General features: G+C 43.0%; 1 protein-coding gene across 1 annotated transcript in view; it reads right to left on the bottom strand.

The window, feature by feature from the left end:
• LOC126195350 (uncharacterized) overlaps nucleotides 1-26,091 on the bottom strand; it is a 633,865-nt gene that overhangs the window by 81,572 nt on the left and 526,202 nt on the right. Inside the window, exon 9 of the mRNA XM_049933928.1 lies at nucleotides 8,771-9,048. Coding sequence (XP_049789885.1) covers nucleotides 8,771-9,048 — 278 coding nt within the window. The remainder of the gene's footprint in view (nucleotides 1-8,770; nucleotides 9,049-26,091) is intronic.

The raw sequence follows: 26,091 nt of genomic DNA on the forward strand, positions 1-26,091 counted from the left end.
GACTGAAGCGCCTAGAACCGCTCGGTCACAGCGGCCGGCCATTTCAACTGCCGTCCTCCCGAATGCGAGCCCGGCGTGCTAAACAGTGCGCTACCTCACTCTGTCGTATCGGTAGGTGAAGCTCTGAGGAGATTGCATTCAGGGTCGTCATATGGGACCAGTATTTGCCGTGACGATATGTGTTGCTGCTGAGTGGACAATGCGAACAGCTCTGGTTCCTGTAGCCGGTAATTTGCACGCAAGCGCTACCTTTCTGACCTGTTAACGCTGGTGGCTGTGGTATAGCTCTGAGGTCTTATCTTTCAAGAAGATAATGCAAGACCACCTGTTGTCCGTGATGTGCTGGCCTACTCCAGTACAGAGAGTGTTTAACAGTTGCCCTGGCCAGCACGTTTTCCACATCTCTCACCCACTGAAAAAATTTCGTAATTGGGCTGTCGAGAGACTTGTATACCACCGTTCGCTAGTCACTAGAACCTATCAAGTCTGGCATAGTGTCAAAGTTGGAAGGAATAGACCAAGCTGGCAAAAGTCATGGGATAGTGATATGCACAGATGGCGGTAGTATAAAGGGGCAGTGCATTGTCGGAGCTGTCATTTGTATTCAAGTGACAAGTTTCCTGATTTGATTGTGGCCGCAGGAGGGGAATTAACAAACTCTGAACGCGGAATGACAGTTCGAGCTAGACATTTGGGACATTCCATTTCGGAAGTCGTTAGGAAATTCAATATTCTGAGATCCACCGTGTCAAGAGTGTGTCGAGAATACTAAATTTCAGGCCTTACCTCTCACCACGGACAACGCTGTGGCTGATGGCGTTCACTTAACGACCAGCATTAGCAGCGTTCGGTCAGAGTTGTCAGTGCTAACGGACGAGCAACATGCGTGAAATGACCGCAGAAATCAACGTGGCACGTACGATGAGCGTTTTCGTTAGGACAGTGTGAGCGTGGGGTTGATCTGAGATTCTGTTATTCTGCGCAACGGATTAATCTGAGATGTACCCTTTACTCTGTGGCTCCTGCAAGACGCAATTTCCACCCCCACACTACTACAGAAGTCAGACAGACGCTCCTAACGTTCTAAAAAAACTTTCAGCAATAAATATCTTCTGGAGTCGTCCGCTGTAAGGAAATTACACAAAAATTCACAAAATTTGTTACGTAACTAGTGGGATACTTGGGTACTGGAGTAGTGCTAGTTAGTGTAAGAAAAACATGAAACTAACGAAAGTTATTATTTATTTTGCAAAAATTCGGAGATATCACAATGGCACTTTTAGTTATGAATTGAACAAGTTATATCTTGGTTCTTTTCGGAATGTGAAGTTACCTCTCAAGGATAGGATTCGCTAATGAAATTTCTACACAAAGTTTAAGATTGTTGTTGACTTGGCCGAATGGCTGAGAGGTGCGCCTACTCAACTTGAATAACTATCCTTCAGAATGTTGCTAGGTACGGTCGAGGCTGTCGCGTGCGAAATGCAGTGAAGTGTACTGTTGTGGAAGAAATAAGGGGCTCGCAATAGCTGTAGCGCACAATACCGTAAGCTGCGATGACTGCTGTCTGCGTCGTTCGCTGCTGACAAATAAGATAACTCTCGTTCTATCTGGATTGACCTTCGCCAATCAAACTCTCCCTATGCCTTGATGAAGTCAAGGATTCCTATTCGCCCCTAGTCTAACTATTGGCGTGGTACACCGGTCAGATAACCAGTCCACCACGATGCCACTCAAAAATTCGCTCGCAGGCGTTTAACTGTAACTCTGTCCGTTCACACCACACAATAAGTGTGTCGGCCAACACAGTGAACAATGCTTAATCGCAATGACTCAATATAGAGTCGCACTTCGTTTCGCTCTCGACAGAGGTGCTCTCCCAGTGAAGTACTGAGGAGAGACTTGACCCTCGCTCCAAGAGCGACAACGGAACAGCGCCTCTCCATGCCACACGTGAAGGGGTATATCTTTTGGTCTCTTCCATTACTCCTTCAGCTCAAGGCGTCAAAAATATCGTCTGCCAATCAGCATTGCTCTTCTAAAATGGGAGAATGACGTTTCGTTTAAGGCGACCAGTCCGGAAATCTGTAGTATCAGCGTTTGGCGTTTGCTGTCTCCCTGTGAAAATCTCTGAAACTGCGTGCTATGTGTAAAGTATGCGTAGGCTGGCCACTCCCACACAATGTAGCAGAATTTGCTTTTAAACCGAACACGGAGTCGTTCCTCCTTTCCCTCGGGTGAACGCTGTCCGCTCAACGGGCGGCCACCGACCGATGTAGATGGGTTGGGACTCCTGGTGTGCGGTTGCCTCTCTCGAACTAAAAGCTCCTGTGACCGTCGTGTCTGGAATGTATGTGTGTACGCCAGCCTCGAGTATTTCAACCGAGGTGCTCACTCGCGATTTATTAGTTATCTGCATATCGTTTACATGAATTCATACAACATTGACTTTATCTTATCGAGTTTGGGTTCGAATGAATCGTCTTGATGTGCGGAATATGATTGTGAGGGCGGAATATGTAAGCAATGAAGGCGATTGGGCTGGGTGTGGCGCAGACCTAACAAAGACGTGGACCCAAGCTGTCTACAAGGCACTGTGCAAGGCTGGCAGTGGCTCCGTAATGGTGTGGACTGTATCTACAATGGACTGGATATTCTGGTCGAACTGAACCGATCGTTGACTGATAATCGTTATATTTGGCTACTCGGAGACGATTTGCAGCCATTCATGTTCCCGAACAACGATGGAGTTTTGCGGGTGCCAAAGCGCCATGTCACCGGGCCACATTTTTTCGCGATTGGTATGAAGAACATTCTGGACAATTATAGCCGATGATTTGGCCATCCAGGGCGCCCGACACAAATCCCATCGAACATTTTGCGGCGTAATTGAGAGGTCAGTTCGTGCACAAAATTCTGCACTGGTAACACTTTCGCAGTTATGGACGGCTGTAGATGCAGCGTGGCTCAATATTTCTGCAGGTGACTTCCGTCGACTTTTTGAGCCCATGCCGCGTCGAGGTGCACCACGCCGGACAAAAGGAGATCCGACACGATATTAGGAGGTATCCGGCGACTTTTGTCACCTCAGTTTACTGGACCCGTATTCTTCGAGACGATGCTCAGGCTACTTACAAGGGAACCTCCCCATCGCACCCCCCTCAGATTTAGTTATAAATTGACACAGTGGATAGGCCTTGAAAAACTGAACACAGATCAATCGAGAAAACAGGAAGAAGTTGTGTGGAACTATGAAAAAATAAGCAAAATATACAAACTGAGTAGTAAAAGTGTAAGATATGCAACATCAAGGGCTATTTAAGCTGAAGAGCGCCGTGGTCCCGTGGTTAGAGTGATAAACTGCGGAACGAGAGGTCCTTGGTTCGAGTCGTCCTTCGAATAAAAATTTTACTTACTTTATTTTCGCAAAGTTACGATCTGACCGTTCATTCATTGACGTCTCTGTTCACTGTAATAAGTTTAGTGTCTCTGTTTTGCGACCGCACCGCAAAACCGTGCGATTAGTAGACGAAAGGACGTGCCTCTCCAATAGGAACCGAAAACATTTGATCGCAGATTCATAGGTCAACCGATTCCTCCACAGGAAAACACGTCTGAAATATTCTATACGACACTGGTGACGGCATGTGCGTCACATGACAGGAATATGTTGTCGACCCACCTAACTTGCACACTTGCCGAATGGGTAAAAAGATTCTTCTACCTTGCCCGATTTAAGTTTTCTTGTAGATGTGATAATCACTCCCTAAAAAGTGATGAAAACATAAGAGTTTGTCACATAAACGGCAACAAATGAATGCAACAGTTTCACAGTCGCACAGTTTTCTTGTGCTCTGTCAAAACATACGTTTTTAACGTTTTCAAGTTTTTCCGTGTGTAGACCGTCAAATCCTGCATGTGTCCAAGCAAATCTAAACATGTCCTGGAATTTTGGAGAGCGAAGTTGATCATGTCTGAGTGCATGAACTTTGATAATTGTCTGAAAATAAAAAATTAAAACTTTTCATTCGAGGGAGGATTAAACCAGGGACCTTCCGTTCCGTAGCTGCTCACGGTAATCACGGGACCACGGTGCTCCTCAGTGTACACGTACCTTGATGTGGCTTATCTTGCACACGGACTACTCAGTTTGTATATTTTGCTTATTTTTTTCATAGTTCCATACAACTTCTTCCTGTTTTCTCGATTGATCCGTGTTCAGTTTTTCATGGCCTATCCCTGTGCCAACTTATAACTGAATCTGAGGGGGGTGCGATGGGGAGGTTCCCTTGTTAGAGCCACTGTTCCTGCCAGAAAGTGCCAGTTCTTTGAACTATTAGAACAAATAAGCCCTCGGACACAAATATTAAGTCAAAATTGACCAGGTTTCGACGCTACTATGGGCGTCGTCTTCAGAATTAGACTAACTGTTCTAAAACATATTAAGTATATAATACATTAATAAAATTAAAGTTTGTACTGACTGGAAAAAGATGCAGTACTTACAAGTCACATATTAAAAAAGATCTAAGCCGGAAAGGCGGCGTCATGAATAGTTGTAAGTAAGATGGCGAGCCGCTAAGGGCTGCTCGTACTTTATTGAACAAGGGTTGCAACAAGACTGAGGTGCTCACGTTATAAAGTGTGGGCAAGTAAATATGGTGTTGTTACGAGCGCCATCTAGTAGCCGCAGAAACAACTAGGTTACTGTACATTCAAAATTAGACATATGAAATTGTGATGCAGCTGATTCAGGCATAACGTAAGCACTAATAATAATAGGATGAAGTAACATATTTATCTGCTGTAAATAGAGATACATTTTGTATCGTAAAAAACGATAGTTATGACATATAAGAAAACAGCAAAGATGTGACAGGAAAACAACATTTCGGTAAACTGCGTGAGGAAATCTGAATCAAAGATCAAGCAACGGCTTTATACAGTCGAAAAAGTTTTTATTTCGCAGCTGCAACTGTTCGTTGAGAATGAGGCCATCATGACGAGAGAGATGTTTGAAAATCTCCAATTCCTCTAAGACATCTAACCTACGCCCCTTCTTTTCGGTATGCAGAATATTGTTATCGCCTATGGCTTTAGGCACGTGTCCAGTAATTAAGAGATGATAGGCAAAGGATGAATTTAGGGGAATGGTGCCGTTCTTTCTCAAAAGATGTTCTTTATATCTGATGGTGAAAGCACGTCCAGTTTGCCCCATATAATAGGAGGAGCAGGTATCGCAGATGATCTCATAAACACCAGATCTTATTATTAAATTTCTAAATTATGAATGAAGTTTCTCTTTAGATTATTATTAGTAGAGAAGGCAACATTGCAGTTGTATTTCTTGCGAAGCATGCGCTGAATCTGATAGGGAATGAGTGCTATGAAAGGAATAGAAAAACGTTTTTTTGGGTTAATTTCAGTGCATGAGGTGTTGAGCGTGGTAGTTGTTGTGTCGATTCCCTAAGGTCTCGACACAATGAGTGGCTAGGTGCACGCGAAACTAACGCAGACGGGCGTAAATTCTGAAACAGGAGACTGGATGAAAACTATAAAGAAAAGAAGAGAGATGTTAATATACTTAACTTTAATGTAGTCTTGTTCTTGTTGAAATACATCTCTTGCATAGTAGTAAGCAATTAGCAATGATACACATGGCGCCTTGCTAGGTAGTAGCGATGGACTAGCTGAAGGCTATTTAATCTGTCTCTCGGCAAATGAGAGGAAGACGTGATACGTCTTGTCGCAAGCTATGTCGTCCGTACAACTGGGCGAGGTCATGTCCGTGTCTTGTGACCTGCCATGTGGTGGCGCTAGGATTGCGAGTACACAGTGGCGACACGCGGGTCCGACATGTACTACAGGACCGCGGCCGATTTAAGTTACCACCTAGCAAGTGTGGTGTCTAGCGGTGACACCACAGTAGTTCTTGCAGTTTTCTTTTTTAGGATATCGTCCACTATGTTAGGCGTATATTCATTATTGACTGCTATGGTTTTAAGGCTCAAATGGCTCTGAGCACTATGGGACTCAACTGCTGTGGTCATAAGTCCCCTAGAACTTAGAACTACTTAAACCTAACTAACCTAAGGACATCACACACATCCATGCCCGAGGCAGGATTCGAACCTGCGACCGTAGCGTATGGTTTTAAGTAAATTAATCTCCTCATTAAACTTTTCTGTTGAAAGTGGTATGGAGGTGGCTCGGTGGACGGCAGAGTGAAAAAAGGCCGTTTTTTTGAGACTGTGAATGAAAAGAGAAAGCAGGCACGATTTGGTCAGTATACGTTTCTTTTCGAAAAATATTGAATATTAGTAACTTAACTTAAAACAGCAAATGCTTTAATAACTAAATCCGATAAAGGTTGTTGTCTAGTCATTGCTTATATTTCTGAGTATATTTCTAAAACTGAAAATTTCTTCAGTGAAAACAACATATAGGAGCTGCATGATGATCCGACTCCTAAATTACAGAAAGAAGTGAGGTCAGGCATTAACAATGCAAAATTTCTTATAAAACCTTTCCAAAAGAAACTACTCATCAATATGAACCCACAGCCGCCTGAACTTCGGTCCCAGTTCAAAATTCATAAACCTAATCATCCAATACGTCCAATCTCCAATAGCATGAATAGCGCATATCAGGATTTGGCCCGATTTCTACACAAATTTTATCTCTGTTTAAAGCAGATAAATACGTAACTTCATCCTATTATTATTAGTGCTTACGTTATGCCTGAATCAGCTGCAACACAATTTCATGTGTCTAATTTTGAATGTACAGTAGCCTAGTTATTTCTGCGGCTACTTGATGGCGCTCGTAACAACACCATGTTTACTTGCCCACACTTTCTAACGTGGGCACCTCAGTCTTGTTGCAACCATTGTTCACTAAAGTACGAGCAGCCCTTAGCGGCTCGCCATCTTAGTTACAACTATTCATGACGTCGCCTTTCCGGCTTAGATCTTTTTTTAATATTTTACTTGTAAGTACTGCATCTTTTTCCAGTCAGTACAAACTTTAATTTTATTAAGGGGCTCCGAAACGCCCTATACTTGCAATGTTAAAATAACGATTATAAATTACATCTTTCCTCACAAAGTATTTGAGGTAGGAAGTGAACTTTTTACAGATTATTTATTGGAATATGGGCTACAACTTAAGACAGGGATTTTACAAAATTTTAGTCCAGTTATTAAAGATGATTTTTTTTCAATTGTAATGAAAATTCACAACATTTTTTTGCAATTTTTTATTTATATATTCAAAAATATACAGTTTTTTGGAAAAAGGCTGTGTTAAATTATGCAGAAGGTACTGTGTAACATTTACTGAAAGTTTGAAACAAATATGTTTGGAAGATCCTTAGAAAACATGTAATTAGTATGAGAAAATAAAAGTTTTGGGAATCGAGCGACAAAGATTGGATTAACTTTTTAGTGCATTCCAGGTCCATATGATGGATTATCTTCATCCTCTGCAAACTCCTCCTCCAGCTTCCTCTTGTTCCTCCTCCTGTTTACTCTTGCTTGTATTTCTAGACTCTTTACAGCACTGTCTGCAGCCCGAAGGCGTTCCTTGTCTAAAGCAAGCATCGCTCGTTGTTGTGTTCGTAGATTTTGCTACCATTTTCTTCAGTTGCAGTTACTGCAACACTGTTCCAAAAGGTGGTCATGTATGAACACTTATCACATTTCAGTTGTATTTCACTAGCAAGTCCTACGTGCTTTATTATGGAGAGTTCCAGACCAACTTCACTATAATGAATACATCTTACACAGTTTGAAAAAATTCCTTTGAGAACCGACATATCAAATATTTCATTCACATCCGATTCGCCCATAAAACATTCGTAGTTTTCACTCATTGAACCAAGCTTCTTCTGTGAAGTATTTTCTTTCCCACTTTGACTGCTATGGGCAGGTGTACTTGAGAGGTTAGGTTCACTCACTTGGTTATCGTCTTTATTGTTTACAGTAATAACACATACCTTTGGCTTTCCATCATTTCTCCTTTTCTTAAAAGCCTTCAGAGGATTTCTAATAACTTTACTTTTACTCATTATTATACTTCAACAAAACAGAGACTCAAGAAACAGAATTAATTACGAATATTTTCGAGATAACGACAGAGTAAATAAACATGAAACAATCGACAATCACACCAGCGATATATATTGAACCATCACAGGTTAGCCACAACACATACTTTATCTCATATCACTAAAATGTACCTGATGAACACGGACGTTAATAATAACACCATTTGACAGCAGTTTAACAGCGCCACAGTGGGTCACGCCCATGTAGAACACATTTCAAAAAAAATTTAAAAATAGTTGTAGTCTTCGGAATTGAATAAATTATATATCTATTAAAAGGTAATAGTCTGCAGATTCAGAAAACGCAAAAAAGTAAAAATTGAACTTTTCATGATTTTGAGCCTTTCCGGAGCCCCTTAATGTATTATACACTTAATGTGTTTTAGAACACTTTGTCTAATTCTGAAGACAACGCTCATAGTAGCGTCGAAACCTGGTCAATTTCGACTTAATATTTGTGACCGAGGGCTTATTTGTTCTGATAGAATTCTGATACGATCATTGAACCTTAACAGCTATGTTCAAAGTTTTTCTTTGAACTATGTTTGCGAACTGTAAACCGTCAGTTCACTGACAGATTTAACAGCGTATTCTTCCTACTGAATAACGTCTAGTCATTTGCTATACTTGCAGTGGCCAGTAGTGTAGTTGGCTAGCACCCACCTGACTTTGTACACCCGGTTGTAGTCTCCCCCGATCTTGTAGTCGTCCTGCATGACCCGCAGCGCGTGCGAGTAGAGGTGGTCGAGAGGGTGCGGCCTGGTACCGGGGGCGCGGCCCGGGGGCTGGCCGTGGAGGAGCGCCCTCTGACGGGACAGCGCGCCCGCCGACACCACCACCACCACCTTGACGTCCTGCCGGCGCAGGTACCGCGTCAGCCAGCTCACCTCGGCGGGGAACACCTCCGCCATGCACTGGCGCAAGTCCAGCGGGTCCACCACCTGCCGGAGGTCAACTTGGAAGTACGACACGCGACGGCACAGACCAGATCCAGTGTACGCGAATGCCAGACATTTGCCACGCTGGACATTTGCCACGCCGGACATTTGCCACGCCGGACATTTGCCACACCGGACATTTGCCACACTTGCCCCTTCGCCAGGTAGCTTGAGTAGCGATCCCTCAGGTAAGGGACGCCCTTCCTCGTACTTTTTCTGTCCGCTTTCAAACCACCGTCTCCACAGCTTACTCGATACGACCAGGACGTAAGGGACTTTCTTCTTCGACATCTTGGCCAAATACAGAGCTTCTTTTCCGAAATCGAAATATTTGTGACTTTTGGGAAACGAAAGCAATACCAACGATTATGTCAGTATGTAATTAGTTCTGCCAAGTATAAATATAGATCCTTCTGTCTGTATGGTAGCTTCCTTTTACGCTTACTGATTGCAATAGAAACAGTCCATCGCCTTGGGAGCAACAAGAAAGGAACGATGTAAAGAGAATGCGAATGTACGCTAATCATTTCTTTTTGACCACTGCATTAGTGCCTAGTTTAATTACTACAACTGCATGCCCAAAAGACAATAAGGAAAGACGAAATGGGTATGTGAATGTTCGAAAAGAAGAACGACGTACTTCATATTAATTTACTCTGTAAAATGCGATATCCCTTGCGGCGAAACATTAGTTAATAGAGTGTAGCGGGACAATGTTCAAAACATGACTGAAAATACGTTCACTAACTAGAGAGAAGAACATCTATGATTGACATGTCATCTAAAGTCGACGTACAGTTTTAAAATGTTAGGAATAAGGGAATGAAGTTATACAGAATGCTATGTTTGTAACGTATGTTGTTGTTCTACATTGTATAGCTCTGGTATTTGCAGGGTCACAGAGAAGACATCCTAGGTTTTGGAAGGAAAAGCCGTAATTGTAACGATCTGCACTACAACAGAAACAAGAAGCACAATAATGTAGTGTGTGTTCCAGCTCACAAGCGACATTGAAGCAGATAGTTCCTGTGACTTAGTATGGGCAGAGGTTATATTGAACAACCGGAATAAATTAATAACTGGCTCCTTTTACTGACCCCCGCTCTCAGATGAAACAGGGGCCGAACCGTTCAAAGAAAACTTGAGTCTCATCACAAACAGGTACACATTGACAAAAATACATTTCAGACCGTACTGTAGATAGGAAACAACTTCCGTAATTGTTCCAAATGCTTTTTTAAAAATTATTTTGAACAATTAGTTCACAAAGCCATTAGAATTGTAAATGGTTACGAAAACACACTTGGCCTCTTAGCCACAAATAATCCTGAGCATCACGACGGATACAGCAATTAGTGAACACACTGTCGAGCGAGGCTCAATTCCGTAACAAAAAAAATCCACCAAAACTAAACGCAAAATATATCTATTTATAAAAGCAACTAAAAATTCGGTTGACGTCTTTCTAAGAGACAGTCTCCAATCCTTCCAAACTATGTAAGTGAAGACCATATGTGGCTTAAGTTCAAAGAAACAGTATCAACAGCAGTCGAGAGATTCATACCAGATAAATTAACAAGAGACGGATCTGATCCCCTATGGTACACAAAACACGACAGAAAGCTGCTGCAGGAGCACCGAAAAAGGCAAGTATAATTTAGAGGAACACAAAATCTCCAAGGTTGGCGAAGTTTTACCGAGGCTCGAAATTTGGTGCGGATTTCAATGCGAGATGCATTTAATAGTTTCCACAACAAATCTCTCTCTAGAAATGTGGCGGAAAATCCATAGAGATTCTGGTCCTACGTTAAGAAAACCAGCTGAAAGGCTAAGTAAGTACCTTTACCGCGGGTCGGGCGGCGAGTGAGGAGGAGGAGGAGGAGGAGGAGCAGGGGGAGTCAAGGGACACAACTCTTCGGAGCAGGTAAAATCGTGGCAGATGTCCGGCATGGCAAATGTCCGCACACCGTGTGTGCACTCGTTCTCGATCCATACTGGAGGAGGTAGCCAGGAGGCAGAATTGGTTGTCGCGGGAGCAGGAATTGTGGGAGGGGGTGATCACCTTCTCAGTCACGCTGTGCAGACACAAGACAAATGGGATTTAGGCCTTTTGCTCCCTGTTTTGACAAAGGAAAACTGTCCAGATAGCAATAAATGATTTATTATCAGTTAATGTCGGTTTCGCCGTCTTAAGCTTACTGCAATTTAAGTAAAGAGAATTTTACAGGATACACGTTTCGCTTTTAGTTATTCTGCAAATTGGGTACCAATATTTGTACATTTTTCGTTCTTTTAGATGAAAGACAACATTTTGTTTATCACGTGTTTCTGCCTCTTGTTTACAAACACTGCTTTTTTCCCATCTTTGTTAGCAGTGGCTGATGTCGGAAGACTTTGTCTCACGCACTTAGCAGTTTTTGCCTTTGCACTTGGTCTTGCGCTGCATTTGCGTTATTTACAATTCTCGCTTTTGGAAATCGAACTGAAGTTATGTGTGTTCTCACTCAACGCAGTATTACGCTGTATATGTCTGTTCGTTTGTTTTCGTGTAGGTTGTGAGCGTTGCCAACCTGTGAAACTACATTTTTTTAAAAATTAATGTGCATGTCTGTGAGTTTAGGAGTATATATATATATATATATATATATATATATATATATATATATATATATAGAGAGAGAGAGAGAGAGAGAGAGAGCAAGCGAGAGAGAGATTAGAAGGTGGGCGAGTACAGGGTCAATATGTATATGATCCTGTACTCGCCCACCTTCTAATCTCTCTCTCTCTCGCTCTGTCTCTCTATATTTCTGTCAATGTATATGATTCCCCCCCATGAACCACAGACCTTGCCGTTGGTGGGGAGGCTTATGTGCCTCAGCGATACAGATAGCCGTACCGTAGGTGCAACCATAACGGAGGGGTATCTGTTGAGAGGCCAGACAAACGTGTGGTTCCTGAACAGGGGCAGCAGCCTTTTCAGTAGTTGCAGGGGCAACAGTCTGGATGATTGACTGATCTGGCCTTGTAGCACTAACCAAAACGCCCTTGCTGTGCTGGTACTGCGAATGGCTGAAAGCAAGGGGAAACTATAGCCGTAATTTTTCCCGAGGGCATGCAGCTTTACTGTATGGTTAAATGATGATGGCGTCCTCTTGGGTAAAATATTCCGGAGGTAAAATAGTTCCCCATTCGGATCTCTGGGCGGGTACTACTCAGGAGGACATCGTCATCAGGAGAAAGAAAACTGGCGTTCTACGGATCGGAGAGTGGAATGTCAGATCCCTTAATCGGACAGGTAGGTTAGAAAATTTAAAAAGGGAAATGGATAGGTTAAAGTTAGATATAGTGGGAATTAGTGGAGTTCGGTGGCAGGAGGAACAAGACTTTTGGTCAGGTGAATACATGGTTATAAATACAAAATCAAATAGGGGTAATGCAGGAGTAAGTTTAATAATGAATAAAAAAATAGGAGTGCGGGTAAGCTACTACAAACAGCATAGTGAACGCATTATTGTGGCCAAGATAGACATGAAGCCCACGGCTACCACAGTAGTACAAGTTTATATGCCAACTAGCTCTGCAGATGACGAAGAAATTGAAGAAATGTATGATGAAATAAAAGAAATTATTCAGATAGTGAAGGGAGACGAACATTTAATATCATGGGTGACTGGAATTCGGTAGTAGTAAAAGGGAGAGGAGGAAACGTAGTAGGTGAATATGGATTGGGGCTAAGAAATGAAAGAGGAAGCCGCCTGGTAGAATTTTGCACAGAGCACAACTTAATCATAGCTAACACTTGGTTCAAGAATCATAAAAGAAGGTTGTATACATGAAGAAGCCTGGAGATACTGACAGGTTTCAGATAGATTATATAATGGTAAGACAGAGATTTAGGAACCAGGTTTTAAATTGTAAGACATTTCCAGGGGCAGATGTGGACTCTGACCACAATCTATTAGTTATGAACTGTAGACTAAAACTGAAAAAACTGAAAAAAGGTGGGAATTTAAGGAGATGGGACCTGGATAAACTGGCTAAATCAGAGGTTGTACAAAGTTTCAAGGAGAGCATAAGGAAACAATTGACAGGAATGGGGGAAAGCAATACAGTAGAAGAAGAATGGGTAGCTTTGAGGGATGAAGTAGTGAAGGCAGCAGACGATCAAGTAGGTAAAAAGACGAGGGCTAGTAGAAGTACTTGGGTAACGGAAGAAATATTGAACTTAATTGATGAAAGGAGAAAATATTAAAATGCAGTAAATGAAGCAGGCAAAAAGGAATACAAATGTTTCAAAAATGAGATCGACAGGAAGTGCAAAATGGCTAAGCAGGTATGGCTAGAGGACAAATGTAAGGATGTAGAGGCTTGTCTCACCAGGTGTAAGATAGATACTGTCTACAGGAAAATTAAAGAGACCTTTGGGGAAAAGAGAACCACTTGTATGAATAGCAAGAGCTGAGATGGAAACCCAGTTCTAAACAAAGAAGGGAAAGCAGAAAGGTGGAAGGAGTATTAGAGGGTCTATACAAGGGCGATGTACTTGAGGACAATATTATGGAAATGGAAGAGGATGTAGATGAAAATGAAATGGGAGATATGATACTGCGTCAAGAGTTTGACAGAGCACTGAAAGACCTGAGTCGAAACAAGGCCCCGGCAGTAGACAACATTCCATTAGAACTACTGACAGCCTTGGGAGAGCCAGTCCTGACAAAACTCTACCATCTGGTGAGTAAGATTTATGAGACAGGCGAAATACCCTCAGACGTCAAGAAGAATATCCCAAAGAAAGCAGGTGTTGACAGATGTGAAAATTACCGAACTATAAGTTTAATAAGTCACGGCTGCAAAATTCTAACGCGAATTTTTTACAGACGAATGGTAAAACCAGTAGAAGCTGACCTCGGGGAAGATCAGTTTGGATTCCGTAGAAATATTGGAACACGAGAGGCAATACTGACCCTACAACTTATCTTAGAAGCTAGATTAATGAAAGGCAAACTTACGTTTCTAGCATTTGTAGACTTAGAGAAAGCTTTTGACAATGTTGACTGGAATACTCTCTTTCAAATTCTAAAGGTGGCAGATGTATAATACAGGGAGCGAAAGGCTATTTACAATTTGTACAGAAACCAGATGGTAGTTATAAGAGTCAAGGGACATGAAAGGGAAGCAGTGGTTGGGAAGGTAGTGAGACAGGGTTGTACCCTCTCCCCGATGTTATTCAATCTGTATATTGAGCAAGCAGTGAAGGAAACAAAAGAAAAATTTGGGGTGGGTATTAAAATCCATGGAGAAGAAATAAAAACTTTGAGGTTCGCCGATGACATTGTAATTCTGTCAGAGACAGCAAAGGACTTGGAAGAGCAGTTGAACGGAATGGATAGTGTCTTGAAAGGAGGATATAAGATGAACATCAACAAAAGCAAAACGAGGATAATGGAATGTAGTCAAATTAAGTCGGGTGATGCTGAGGGAATTAGATTAGGAAATGAGACACTTAAAGTAGTAAAGGAGTTTTGCTATTTGGGGAGCAAAATAACTGATGATGGTCAAAGTAGAGAGGATATAAAATGTATACTGGCAATGGCAAGGAAAGCGTTTCTGAAGAAGAGAAATTTGTTAACATTGAGTATAGAGTTAAGTGTCAGGAAGTCGTTTCTGAAAGTATTTGTATGGAGTGTAGCCATGTGTGGAAGTGAAACATGGACGATAAACCGTTTGGACAAGAGAATAGAAGCTTTCGAAATGTAGTGCTACAGAAGAATGCTGAAGATTAGATGGGTAGATCACATAACTAATGAGGAGATATTGAATAGGATTGGGGAGAAGAGAAATTTGTGGCACAACTTGACTAGAAGAAGGGATCGGTTGATAGGACATGTTCTGAGGCGTCAAGGGATCACTAATTTAGTATTGGAGGGCAGCGTGGAGGGTAAAAATCGTAGAGGGAGACCAAGAGATGAATCCACTAAGCAGATTCAGAAGGATGTAGGTTGCAGTAGTTACTGGGAGATGAAGAAGCTTGCACAGGATAGAGTAGCATAGAGAGCTGCATCAAACCAGTCTCAGGACTGAAGACCACAACAACACAATGTATATGATGTGTGTGGATGAGTGTGAGTTAGTGTAATTTAGTGAAAGTGTGTTGTATGTTCAGTGGAGATGTGAGAGGAGATAGGGGTGGGGGTGGTTGACTGCGAGTTGTGGTTCGATTTTTATTTGGGTGGAAGGTGGTTATAGGAAAGAAACTAGAAGGAGATGGTAGTGGTAAATGGAACCTGTGGTTATACGTGTATATTTGATGTTATATCAAGCTGTCAGTTGAAAGAGTCTGTGGTTTGCCAGGCTGGTATGATTATTTATGAGTTGTTTCTTTTCCGATATGGTACTTTTCTTGCAACATAGGGAGGTATTTTTTGTTGTTTTCTGTTCTTAAGATTTCCATGTCTGTGTCTGTGTGTAGTTTTATGTTGGTTTTGGTGTAAATGTTCTGCAAAAATTGAATGAATTGTCGTATACTTCCATAGTCTTACATGCTCTTTCTATCTTGTGTAAAATGTTCTGCAGTCACCTACGTATCTTTCATCAAATGTATTGTATTCCAGAAGAAACCAATAATAACTGATTTTAACAGCTACTGCGGTAGATGGCCACGCAAAGACTCATATTATTTTTTAGTTGTAGTTCCTGCCGTATAGTTGTGCATGTGAAAATGCCCACTTCCGGGACGTGGGAAGGTACGCCTGCCCCAGTTCGAATCCGTCTGGTGGACTAACGATGAGAGCCGGCGAGCCTGCCAGACCGGATGCGGTTTTCAGGCTGTTTCCCACATCCCGCTAGGTGAATACTGGGCTGGTTCTCACATGAACACCTCAGATACACGCAGTGCAAACATTTAGAAAATTTTCTCACACTTGGACATCTAATTTACTCCAGATTAGGTACAATGATTCCGTCCTGGAGAGGGGGGATGGGGAGGAGTGAGTAAGAGACTGGTGACATTGGATGTTTATTCTCCTCAAACACATAGTCAGCTGCAACTCAGCTTAATTCCTGTATCGTCTTTGGTCTTATGGTCGTCTTCAGACCAGAGGCTCAGATGATGTGAGGAGCTAGACTTTTTTTTTTTTTTAATGTGTAGATCACGATAGCACAGATTCTTCAATAACGTCAAAAATGGTTATTTTTGCGTCCTAGAGAGGATCTACGAAGGTGAAATGGCTAGGTGAAGTAATAACAAAATGGTTCAAATGGCTCTGAGCACTATGGGACTCAACTGCTGAGGTCATAAGTCCCCTAGAACTTAGAACTACTTAAACCTAACTAACCTAAGGACAACACACAAATCCAAGCCCGAGGAAGGATTCGAACCTGCGACCGTAGCGGTCGCGCGGTTCCAGACTGTAGCGCCAGAACCGCTCGGCCACCAGCGAAGTAATAACGCATTACTGTTTTCTAAATGATAACACTTTCGCAATTTGACTGTTCTTTTATCCCATTTTGGGCACTTTGTAACCTATGATTTCCTGGCCATGTCTGTGTGCTCGCACGGTTTGCTACGAAGGGCACCGGTAGGGGGGGGGGGTGAGGGTATTATTCAGTATGGAGATAATGAGGCTGTCTTTCCCTAATACTCGTATTAGTAAATGGGCTGTGGTCTGAACCTACTGTGCTGACATAAGGGCTGGTGGCTTTCCATGGTGATTTGCGTTTCCTAGAACCTGTTGGGAAGAAATTCTGAAACCCCTCTCTGGAAATGGTCACTGAGAATGCCTACATTATGCTTCTGAGTCTGCCTACCTCCACATGTATAAATTAAAATACCCTGCTGCAGTTTCTGTCTGTATTTTCAGGCTAATATCATGAACTACTGCAGGGATTTAGATACAGTTGTTACTAACAGGCAGAGTGATCACGAAGGAGGTTTGTGTAAATAATCTATAAACATTTCCTGTACACTGATTGAACTATGACGACTTAAATCCCCCACCACTGTGTCACCCGACTGCAGAGGCAGGCCCGTAAAGCTACTGCCACTGGGCAGCTGGTGTCAGCTACTTTTTTACTTTATTGTTATTTATCCCCACACGCACCATATGGGCACGGGGAGGGGAGGGGGTTTAAATGGTTGAAATGGCTCTGAGCACTATTGGACTCAACATCTGAGGTCACCAGTCCCCTAGAACTTAGAACTACTTAAACCTAACTAACCTAAGGACATCACACACATCCATGCCCGAGGCAGGATTCGAACCTGCGACCGTAGCGGTCTGACTGAAGCGCCTTGAACCGCTCGGCCACCCCGGCCGGCCGCGGGGGCGGGGGGGGGGGGGAGCAGGGGTGTCAATGGTACAATGCTGCGCTCTTCAGCCAAGAGTACTGGTAAAAGATAACAAAGGCGACAGAAAAATAAAGATACACTCAAGCGCTAAAGAAACTGTCGGGCATATGGACATGTACCAGTATGGAGACAACCTCATGTGTCCGTAGACCCTGCATGTCAGCAGGGTATTGTTCAGGTTGGTGGAGGATATGTAATTGTGTGGGGCGTGTGCAGTTGGAGTGATATGGGATCCATGATATGTGTAGATACGACTCTGACAGGTGACACATACGTAAGCATCTTGTCTGATCACCTGCATCCATTCCTTTCCACTGTGCATACCGACGGACTTGGGGAATTCCAACAGGGCAATGCGACACCCCACACGTCCACAATTGCTACAGTGTTACTGCAGGAACACTCTTCTGTATTTAGACACTTCCACCGGCCACCAAATTCCCCAGACATGAACATTATTGAGCATGTCTGGGGTGCCTTGTAACGTGCCGTTCAGAAGAGATCTCCACCCCTTCATACTCTTACGGATTTATAGACAGTCCTGGAGGATCCATGGCGTCAATTCCCTCCAGGTCTACTTCAGACATTACTCGAGTGCATGCCACGTGGTGCTGCGGCACTTCTGCACGCTCACGGGGCCCTACACGATATTAGGCACGTGTAGCAGTTTCTTTGGCTCCTCAGTGCATACATTTAATAATGTATTCTGGTCTACTGTACGTCATACGCGCAAGAAGTTAAGTTTCAATATTTACTCCTTCCTGGCTAGTAGTGCGTTATTGATATACACGGTATGTAAAAGCCCATAAAAACCATGCATATTATAAAAATGAATAGATGTGTGTGTGTGTATTCCACATCTCCTCCTGAACCACTGGATCGGTTTCAACCGAACGTGATATACGTGTACCTTATTATCAGGTGGCAATATCTGTGGGGGTAAGAACCACGTATCAAAGGGGTGAGGGTGGAGTTGGAAAAGAAGCGGGGCCCGCAACTCGCGAATACCCAGAATTTATTCACGCAGTATTTGAGAATGAGAGCACTTAGTGACTTGTAACGAACTATACACTTATTTCCAAACGTTTCAGAAATTTTTTTCTCGGTGATAACCCATAGAAAATGATGAAAGGAAAATTTTTTATCGCTTGTTACTTTTTCACCGTTCATGGAGTAAAATATCTCATGAGGTATGATGTTATAATTTGTTACTCCTTTACGACTAACTGAAAATAAATTCCTGGCCAACGCCAGGCTACTGATATAGTATTTTAAAAAATGTCGGGACAGATCAATGGCAAAAAAGAACGTGAGAAATGATACAATATGTGAAAGACAAACACTCAAAGATTTTTGTACACTCTTTATAAATGTTGTGTGTGCCCACCCTTCGTGACAAGACACATATCTAATCGGTAGTCCAATTCCGCCCAAATCTGGCCCAGGCTATCGGGAGTCACTGTAAGAACATCACCTCCCAAACTGTCTGTTCTGACACGTTTGGTCGGCTCGAGTGTTTTCCATCGCACAGACAACTATCCTCCTACTTCTCTATGCTGTTGTAAATCGACGGTGTCTTGCGAAACTTGTCGTGGAAAGCTCTTTGCACACTCACTATCATTCGTCAGTGGGTAAATTATAGCACACAAGTTGCTCTCTGTGCCTAGTCGACAACTACAACCGGCGCCAGAGCGAGGTGTCGAAGTGGTTAGTACACTGGACTCACATTCTGGAGGACGATAGTTCAAATCCGAGTCCGGGCCATCCAGATTTAAATTTCCTGTGATTTCCCTAAGACAAATGCCGGGATCTTTTCTTTAAAAGATCATGGCCGATTTGTCTCCGTGATTCAATCTGAGATTGTGCTCCGTCTCGAACGACTTCGATGTCGACAGGACGTTAAACTTTTTGCTGTGTGTGTGTTTTTCCAAACTTGCTGGCACCACTTTACGAAACAAAGTTCCTCTTCCACATATTGTGTCATTTGTTACGTTACACTAATTACAAATGGGGAAAAAGACCTACTCCCAACTGTGACTGCGGAGCCAGCAACAGGCCGTCCGCCACATCGTCCAAGAGTGCGATAGAAGAGCATACAGTGGCAAGTTCAGAGATTTTCTGATGGCAACAGACGCCGCAAAAGACTCTTTACATACTCTTGATGTTTGTATTTAATTGTATTAACCATTTATAAAATGGTTCAAATGGCTCTGAGCACTATGCGACTTAACTTCTGAGGTCATCAGTCGCCTAGAACTTAGAACTAATTAAACCTAACCAACCTAAGGACATCACACACATCCATGCCCGAGGCAGGATTCGAACCTGCGACCGTAGCGGACGCTCGGTTCCAGACTGTAGCGCCTAGAACCGCACGGCCACTCCGGCCGGCTTAACCATATATAATCTTGATGTTTGTATTTAATTGTATTGCGCATTATCTGTATGATTTATACTTCTTATACAGCATATTTTATTGTGTTTTTATGTATATATTTGTTTAAACATTTGTAAGAAGCATAAAATGATGTGCATTGCCAAAAGCTAAATAAATAAATAAATGTTACGTTATGTTTAGCAACTTACCTATACCGATTTTTTAAAATGTTTCATGGACTTTATAATTACCCTGTATTAAAACATTTTACGTATTTTATTGTTATTGTTATTGTTATTACATTTCTAGAAACCTGCGCCGCTTTAAAAGGGGGAAGGAGTGAAGGTAAATTACATTTCTATTAATAATTGCCAACTAGTGCTGTACGCCGGCCGAAGTGGCCGTGCGGTTAAAGGCGCTGCAGTCTGGAACCGCAAGACCGCTACGGTCGCAGGTTCGAATCCTGCCTCGGGCATGGATGTTTGTGATGTCCTTAGGTTAGTTAGGTTTAACTAGTTCTAAGTTCTAGGGGACTAATGACCTCAGCAGTTGAGTCCCATAGTGCTCAGAGCCATTTGAACCTAGTGCTGTACAATCGCAATAAGGTCATGAGATGTTCAATTGACTCATTTATTAGAACATGTTACGCGTTAAGGGATAACACCCATCTTTAGACATCACAAACTTCAACTCCTTCCTCTGCTTCAAGAGTGCTTGTGTCGCAGTTACAGTCATATGTTATTGGACACTTTCTTTGAGTTGTCAAGGCTGCACGCCTGGTTGGTTAGGAAGGAGTTGAAGTTTGTGATGTCTGAAGATGGGTGTCATCCCGAAACGCATAACATGTTCTAATGAAAGAGTCAATTGAACATCTCATGACTGTATTGCGATTGGACAGCATTGGTTGGCAATTATTAACATAAAAATGATCGCAGGCCTCAGAAGGGATTTTATGTCCTGTATATCAAATTACATTTCAATGGGTGGGGAGGGGGAGTCACAATGATCCCAAACTCAAGTACCTATCTGTCGATCCGTGCCTATTCATCAGATTGATTTCGTGGGAGATGAACGACGGAATGAGAACTGAAATACGAGTGTAGGAGGACTGCTGGAAACCGGAATGACGAAATCGACATTAACAGCTGTCTTCTAACTTGACGAGTCGCCTCATTGTTAGGCGGCAATGTGAATATGGGATGCATGTGACGCAGGGTAGGGCAGCGCACTGCCTCCTTTTGTGACACACACATACCGAGGTTGCTCTCTACACAAATATAGCGAGCTGAGGTGCAGGCAGGGCAGAAAAATACCGCACCTGATTCCACGTGAAACGTGACAGGTTGAGAAAGTATGCGATGTTATTTCAGTGGAGTTGCAGGATGAGAATGTAGCAGTGAGTCCACTACCGATTCTCGGGTGTGAAGGGGCTACGACGAGCTCGGCGATCTTCCCTGCTGGCAGTCAGGTGTGGTCGGCTGCGTCCTTGATGACGTGGAGGCCCGCCCTCACGTTCACATGCAGTCTGACACTGTCACATCTGAATGCTGGATATTGCACGGTTCGACCAGTCAGCCAAATGGAGACCCATTATGAGGCCCGTTTCAAACTCCGCCAGGTGCTGATAACGCTGCCTCACACGTGTAGGCGGCATCTCCGTATCCTTTACAGTGATCACTCAACGCCTGACGCTGCTCACGCTGCTTATGTTCCCTACCGCGTCTGGTAACAAAACTAAACTGCCGTTCTATGTGTCACAGAGAACTGCAACTCCGCTCATTTACACTTGGCGTATACGCGTACGAAAAGCCGTTGACATCTGACTTTATTTCTCAGGCAATGGATCTGAAGATGTTTCTCAAACTGAAGCATCTTTTCCCTGTATTAAGAATATTCCAGTCAAACACTCAGAAACTCCTCGGTCTTACGACGCTACTCTATAGAAGACAGCTATTCATCCTTGACACTTCTTAACAGCCCCTTGGACGTGTTATCAAGTTCAACTGCTGACCTTCGTGGTTAAACCATGAACATGTCAACAGTTTTCCTAGTTACTTTTCTAAAGCTACTTCAGTAATTTGCTTTTATTTCTAGTTTCTACGTATGAGAATACCAAAGTTTACACTGGAGTCATTATTGTAAAAGGTTTATCTCAAGTACACCGCCGGTTTTTCTTCAATGTTAACTGATATGTGGGTGTAACAACATTGAGAAAAAGACAGGTTTTTGCACAAGATCACGAAGTTCGTGGAACTGACTACGATCTAAACAGAAGTTTTAATCGTCGGAAAAGGCAAATTTGAAAGTTATTTCACCGAGAGTTTCTCTCTTAAGCATGCATCCGCTTTTCCATTCTGATTTATTCCGTTCTGAAGAGCCATATAAGTATATTTATTTTCTGTTAAAATCCGTTTCTTAAATGCTGTCGCTGTGGTCTTCAGTTCAGAGACTGGTTTGATGCAGCTCTCCATGCTACTCTATCCTGTGCAAGCTTCTTCATCTCCCAGTACCTACTGCAACCTACATCTCTCTGAATCTGCTTGGTGTATTCATCTCTTGGTCTCCCTCTACGATTTTTAGCCCCCACGCTTCCCTCCACTACTAAATTTGTGATCTCTTGATGCCTCAGAAAGTGTCCTACCAACCGTCCCCTTCTTTTAATGAGATTGTACCACAAATTTCTCTTCTTCCCAATTCCATTCAGTACCTCCTCATTAATTCCGTGATCTACCCATCTTTTGTAGCACCACATTTCGAAAGCGTCTCTTTTTGTCTGTGCTCTTTATCGTCCGTGTTTCACATCCATACAAATACTTTCAGAAATGACTTCCTGACACTTTAATCTGTGCTCGATGTTAATAAATTTCTTTTCTCCAGAAACGCTTTTCTTGACATTGCCTATCTGCATTTTACATCCTCCCTACTTCGACCATCATTAGTTATTTTGCTTCACATATAGCAAAACTCATCTAGTACTTTTAGTGTCTCATTTCCTGATCTAATTCCCTCAGCATCACCGGATTTAATTCGACTACATTCCACTATTTTCATATTGCTTTTGTCGATGTTTATCTTATACCCTCCTTTCAAGACACTTTCCATTCCGTTCAACTGCTCTTCCAAGTCCTTTGCTGTCTCTGACAGAATTACAATGTCATCGGCAAACCTCAAAGTTTTTATTTCTTCTCCATGTATTTTAATACCTACTACGAATTTTTCTTTTGTTTCCTTTGCTGATTGCTCTATATAAAGATTGAATAACATCGGAGAGAGGCTACAACCCTGTCTCACTCCCTTCCCAACCACTGCTTCCCTTTCATGCCACTTGACTCTTATAACTACCACCTGGTTTCTGTACAAATTGTAAATAGTCTTTCGCTCCTTGTATTTTTCCCCTGCTACCTTAACTAAGATCTATGAATTCAATCATGATTCACAGGGAAATAAACTGCTTGACAGTTGCTAACGAACAAGTAACACTTGCTAAAGAACAACTGCCAATTGTTACGGAACAACCGACGATTGCTACAGAGCATCCGACCAATGACAGTAAAAGGAAATGTAGAGGGCGGGACGTGTGAACTGCAGCAAGGCTGTGCACGAACGCTCTGTGTGCATCCGAGAATTCGTGCAGTTCCGTGTTTGACGAAGGTGGTTGTGCAACCGATTAGCGCGACAGTCAGTGTGGTATGGCAACATTTCTGCAAGACATCGTTTCAATGCTTACGATCGTGGACGAGTAGTTAGATGGCTCAGAGACGGACTGTCACTACTGACCCACAGAAACAGATTTGTCAAAAGTGTTAGCTCGGGATTAAAAAAAGGCCTCTGAAGCTGAAAATTCTATGCGAAAGCATACCGATGCTCGCGGATGAACTACTACACCGCAGGAGAATCGATGCGTAGCCCTAGCGGCGAAAAGGAACAGACACCTCACTCTTAGGCAGATCGGTGCAGACCTTGCAGTCGCTACCAGCACACGTGTCTCTGCCAGAACCATTTTGCGGCGAAATGGCTCTGAGCACTATGGGACTTAACATCTGAGGTCATCAGACCCCTAGAACTTAGAACTAATTAAACCTAACTAACCTAAGGACATCACACACATCCAAGCCCGAGGCAGGATTCGAACCTGCGACCGTCGCGGTCGCGCGGTTCCAGACCGAAGCGCCTTGAACCGCTCGGCCACACCGGCTGGCCATTTTGCGGCGAGTAAATAGGGCTGGTTTGTATGATCAGAAGCCTGTTAAATGCCCCCACGTCAACCACGTCATCGTCAACAAAGAGATGGGAGGATGCTGGTTGGTGTCAGCAACAGGGGTCCAGAATGATATTCTCTGAAGTCCTCCTTCACTGTGGCATGTGGTTCTGGACACCAATTAGTGTGGACAGAGAGGCGAACACGTTACACACCATAAATTTTTCATGATCATCCTCGGCATGGCCTAGGTGTTATGATGTGGACAGGCGTTACGCACAGTTGCCGAACACCACTACACGTCTTTGCGGGCGGTAATGCTGCAACACAGTGGTATGGCAAGAAGATTATTTTGGATCATATCCTTCCGTTTAGGGGCACGGTACGTCTCGACTTTCTGTTTGTGGACGACAGTGCTCGCCCACACAGGACAGCTGAGGTGTCGGACATACTGGAAAGTGCAGATGTTGAACGTAACACCCCTCCCTGAACCGTGCAAGAACTGAAAACCGCCTTGAGAGAGGACTGAGCTGATATCCCCGAAGGACTCCTCGCCTGTATGACAGCCAGCAAGGAAAACGTGTGAAAAACGTGCAATAGTGACCGAGGAGGGCATATTCCTTACTGAGAGTCTGTTACCGACTGTTGTGCTGGGAGTTTGGTCTATGTCAAACGTGAACGTTATTTACGTCTGTTAATCCTGCTTCGCCATGTGGTGAAATCTGTATATACCACTCCACCTCTGTTATGTATGAACTATTTCTCATGATATCCATCATTGCCTGTGATTATTCCTGTCCAACAATGTCTCTGTTCCTTAGCAACTGTCAAGAAGTGTCCTACCGGATTCTGGCTAAGGAACTGTTCCACAGCAAGTAGTGGAGTCTTCCTTCGCCTCCTGACCTTGCGAGGGTGGCCATAAACTTACATTTTTTTCGTCGTGGAACACGTTTATGTAAGTTTATTTCAATTAATACCTTAGTCAGAAGCAACAATCTTCTACCTATTCTTTATCAACGGGAGGAGTGGCGGGACAGACGAGCTATTATTCATAAGTACCTCCTGGGTTTCAGAAGACTACTGTGCAAAAGCTACAAGAGAAACAGAAAATAAACACACATCACATTAGAGGTGCTCAATATTGGCACCATTTATCACGCGGCACTTCATAGAAAGAAAGATCCCTTATCATTTAGCTACAATATAGCAGGTCAGCAAATGGAAGCAGTTAATTCCATAAATTATCTGGGAGTACGCATTAGGAGTGATTTAAAATGGAATGATCAAATAAAGTTGATCGTCGGTAAAGCAGATGCCAGACTGAGATTCATTGGAAGAATCCTAAGGAAATGCAATCCGAAAACAAAGGAAGTAGGTTACAGTACGCTTGTTCGCCCACTGCTTGAATACTGCTCAGCAGTGTGGGATCCGTACCAGATAGGGTTGATAGAAGAGTTAGAGAAGATCCAACGGAGAGCAGCGCGCTTCGCTACAGGATCATTAGCAATCGCGAAAGCGTTACGGAGATGATAGATAAACTCCAGTGGAAGACACTGCAGGAGAGACGCTCAGTAGCTCGGTACGGACTTTTGTTGAAGTTTCGAGAACATACCTTCACCGATGAGTCAAGCAGTATATTGCTCCCTCCTACGTATATCTCGCGAAGAGACCATGAGGATAAAATCAGAGAGATTAGAGCTCACACAGAGGCATACCGACAATCCTTCTTTCCACGAACAATACGAGTATGGAATAGAAGGGAGAACCGATAGAGGTACTCAAGGTACCCTCCGCCACACACCGTCAGGTGGCTTGCGGATTATGACTGTAGATGTAGATGTAGAATGGAAGAGTGGATATGTAAAACGTTCTAAGTGCCACAATTTTCAAAAACTTTTTTTCAGTGCTGTTGTGTCTTAGTACTCCGTTGTCCCTAGATTTGTTCAAGTATCAAATCATGAGGTAAATGTTTAAACATTCATTACTAGAAGGCCCATGGTCTTTGTGCAAAGCAATGTTTCGCTCACGAGGTTCGTCAGATAAAGCTGTGAACCCGCTCCAAGTAATTCCAATGCATACAACTGTCTTCTTTGATTTTAAAAATGTGTAACGAGGGTACATCAT

This window comes from Schistocerca nitens, chromosome 7 (genome assembly GCF_023898315.1).
Source record: "Schistocerca nitens isolate TAMUIC-IGC-003100 chromosome 7, iqSchNite1.1, whole genome shotgun sequence".
NCBI lineage: Eukaryota > Metazoa > Arthropoda > Insecta > Orthoptera > Acrididae > Schistocerca > Schistocerca nitens.